This window comes from Cucurbita moschata, unplaced genomic scaffold (genome assembly GCF_002738365.1).
Source record: "Cucurbita moschata cultivar Rifu unplaced genomic scaffold, Cmos_1.0 Cmo_Scf00018, whole genome shotgun sequence".
Lineage (NCBI taxonomy): Eukaryota > Viridiplantae > Streptophyta > Magnoliopsida > Cucurbitales > Cucurbitaceae > Cucurbita > Cucurbita moschata.
Genome location: NW_019268534.1, coordinates 1067642 through 1070632, shown reverse-complemented (window position 1 = coordinate 1070632; position 2991 = coordinate 1067642). Strand labels below are relative to the sequence as shown.

Genomic DNA, 2991 nt, shown 5'->3' with positions numbered 1-2991 from the left:
ATCATGTTCGTGATTTAAAGTCGCCAAAGCAAGTGTGGGAAACACTTCAAAAGCTGTTCAGTAAGAAAAATACAACTCGATTGCAATTTCTATAAAATGAACTAGCTATACTAACTCAAGGTAATTTTTCTGTTGAATAATATTTCTTGAGAGTGAAAAATCTGTGCTCTGAAATTTCGGAATTAGATGCTAAGGAGCCAGTGAGTGATGCTCGATTACGATGTTATCTTATTCGTGGATTACGAAAAGACTTTATGTCATTTGTTTCCTCAATACACGGATGGGCAAAACAACCATTTACTCATGGCATGTCACCCGATCTAGGCCCACCAGTTTCTCCAGGCTCTAGAAGAGGCATTTCTTCAGGTGTAGCTAGGCCGGGTTTCAATAACTTTGGACCATTGGGGTGAGGTGCTCAACCTGATAAAAATCCTAGTGGTTTTGTGGATGTTTTTTGGTCTGGTGATGCAAACGACAAACGCTCTACAAGAGGTTTTTGTTTTACAGTAAGCTCTGTTGCAATTTCATGGTGTAGTAAAAAGCAAAGCACAGTTGCATTGTTAAGTTGTGAAGCAAAATATGTAGCTGCTACAGTGGCTACTCAAGAATGTTTGTGGTTCAAGAGACTTATTCAAGAAATGTGTTAGCACAGGATGTTGAATTGCATAAAATACATACTAATGAGCAAGTTGCATACATATTTACTAAGACACTTAACACAGTGAAGTTTGAAGTTTTTCGTAAGGCTCTTGGAGTTATTGAGAAATAAGCTTCCACCAAGGGAGGCGGTCAGGATTTAGTACTAGTTTGAATTAGTGAAGATATTCGTAATCCGTTAATATTTGGAGAATGTATTAGTTATCGAATATATCTTAGATATTGTTAGATTAGTAGTATATTTTATTTTATTTTGCAAGACTGAGTTAGTTTATATTTTAGGTATTAGTTGGTAGCTTGTAGCGTATTTATATGTATCAATGAAGATTGAATCGATCCCAATTCTATCTTTCATTTTAACTCATTTACTTGTGTAATAATATTTTCAGATTTATTCGCACTTTTCCACTTTTCCGTGATAGATATTGTGTCATGCTCTAGCAGAGATTATTGGAGATGATTCTTAACTACAATTCGGAGGAACTTTGGAGCACTTTTGGGGCAATGCACCAGGTTCCGTAGCTAACGAGTAGCTCTAGAAGCATGTGTACAAGATCGTAATGAGTGGCGTGACTTAACAAATTTCATCAATTTTCAAAACTTACCTAAGTTAGCAACAAAAACATCAATATTTCTAAACAAAAACATCATTTTGCATAATACAAAATTTTAGGTCGGTATCTTAGTTATTGTCCATTACGTATCTCATGATTTTTAAAACATGAACCAAATGCCTCTACTACATTATGTATCTCATGATTTTAAAACGTGAATCAAATGCCTCTACTAGTGAATATTGTCCATTTTGACCCTGACCCGTTACGGTTGTCAGTCTCACACGCTTATAAGAAATTATTTATTCTCCTCTCTAACCGATGTAAGATCTAACAAATAGAAACTAAGATGGAAAGTGGATAGAAATTAAACTTATTTACCTGTTTGATGGGATGGATTTAGCTAAAAATGAGTACTAAAATTAAATTATATCAAATGCTTTGTAAAGAATTAAATAAATGTATACACTGAAAAAAAATTATTACGATAATTATAACAATTATAAATGATTTATTAAATTTATTATAATATAAAATTAAAGTTATAAATACTCTATTATAGCATTTAAAAATGGAATTATAAGTGAATAAACACATTAATTTATATATTTATTTTTCTAAAATCTAAATATCATCCTTCTTTTTCGTTCATAAGTTATAAGTTATAAGTTAGATTGATGATAATTGATATGTTATTAATTTAGCTAAAGTTTTAAAAAATGTACCTTTTTTCCTTTTTACTGTATCTACAAATGAATTAAAAGTTAGGAAAATTTTGTCATTAATTTTAAGTTTTAGAGAAAAAATAAATAAATAAATAAATAAAACGAACTATCAACAAGGGTTACCCAACTTATTCTTTTCATTCACTTCAACCTTGGTATACATTTTCATTTGTTGATGAGTGTGAATAACTCAAGAACAAAATAAATTAATAAAGGTTGTTTATCACATATTGATCCAAGTATGAACCAATTCATCCGTATTAGCTGAATTGTGTCTCAAGTAAATTCCATCATCTTTAAACTTCCAGGTACAAGTTCCTACATCTCCATCTTGGCATCTATTACGAAGCCATCTGTGGTGTATTTCTGTCCAAAAGCATTCGAAAGAGATGTATGCATTCTGCTTTTCCACTCTGCACCAAAAGAGGGTTGATTGCCAAACATTAATCTTAAAACTAAAATGGTAATCATCTCCCCGATGAGGCAAATTATGAACTCCCAAATCATCATCCTTTGACTTGCAGTGCACCGTTATACCAAGGACTTGTAGATCGTTAACCAAATGAATGTTATAACTGGATATTCGCGGAGGCTCTACATTGATCTTCTCAGACTCAACTTCAAGCTGAGCCCCGACCAAACCTACCATCACGAGAAACAATGCAGCCACATTCCTTATCATTTCTGGACCAAATTTTTGTTGGGTCTGCCTATTAACGTTGGACATGAGGTAAATATATAGACAAAAAAATTTAAAGAAAATTAATTATCTAACTAATTTTGCTTATGCAACCTAAGTTCATGGCAATACTCCATTAATTTCGTGCCTAAGATAGAAAATATCATTATTTAGAAGACTAAAAATAGATTACATATGGTAAAAAAATCTAAAAAATATTAATGTGTTCCTAATTTTGTGTAAGATAGTTCATCGTAATAATACTTCTTGAATTTACGTAGACATTTCACTTATTTTTTATTAATTAAAAAAAATTAGATAAAAAAATTTAAAGCTTAGTTATCATAAGAAGGAATTACAAGTTCCTTCTTCTCCA

The 2991-nt window shown here is 31.6% G+C and overlaps 1 protein-coding gene across 1 annotated transcript; it reads right to left on the bottom strand.

Moving 5' to 3' along the window:
- Positions 1 to 2159: 2159 nt before the first annotated feature.
- LOC111456302 (S-protein homolog 1-like) lies at positions 2160 to 2618 on the bottom strand. Its single transcript, XM_023098130.1, has one exon. The coding sequence runs from the start codon at positions 2616 to 2618 to the stop codon at positions 2160 to 2162; it is 459 nt and encodes a 152-aa protein (XP_022953898.1).
- Between the last annotated feature and the right edge of the window lie 373 nt (positions 2619 to 2991).

What these genes read in the sequence shown, in the direction of transcription:
- LOC111456302 (XM_023098130.1), bottom strand. Translation starts at nt 2,618, where the DNA reads ATGATAAGGAATGTGGCTGCATTGTTTCTCGTGATGGTAGGTTTGGTC.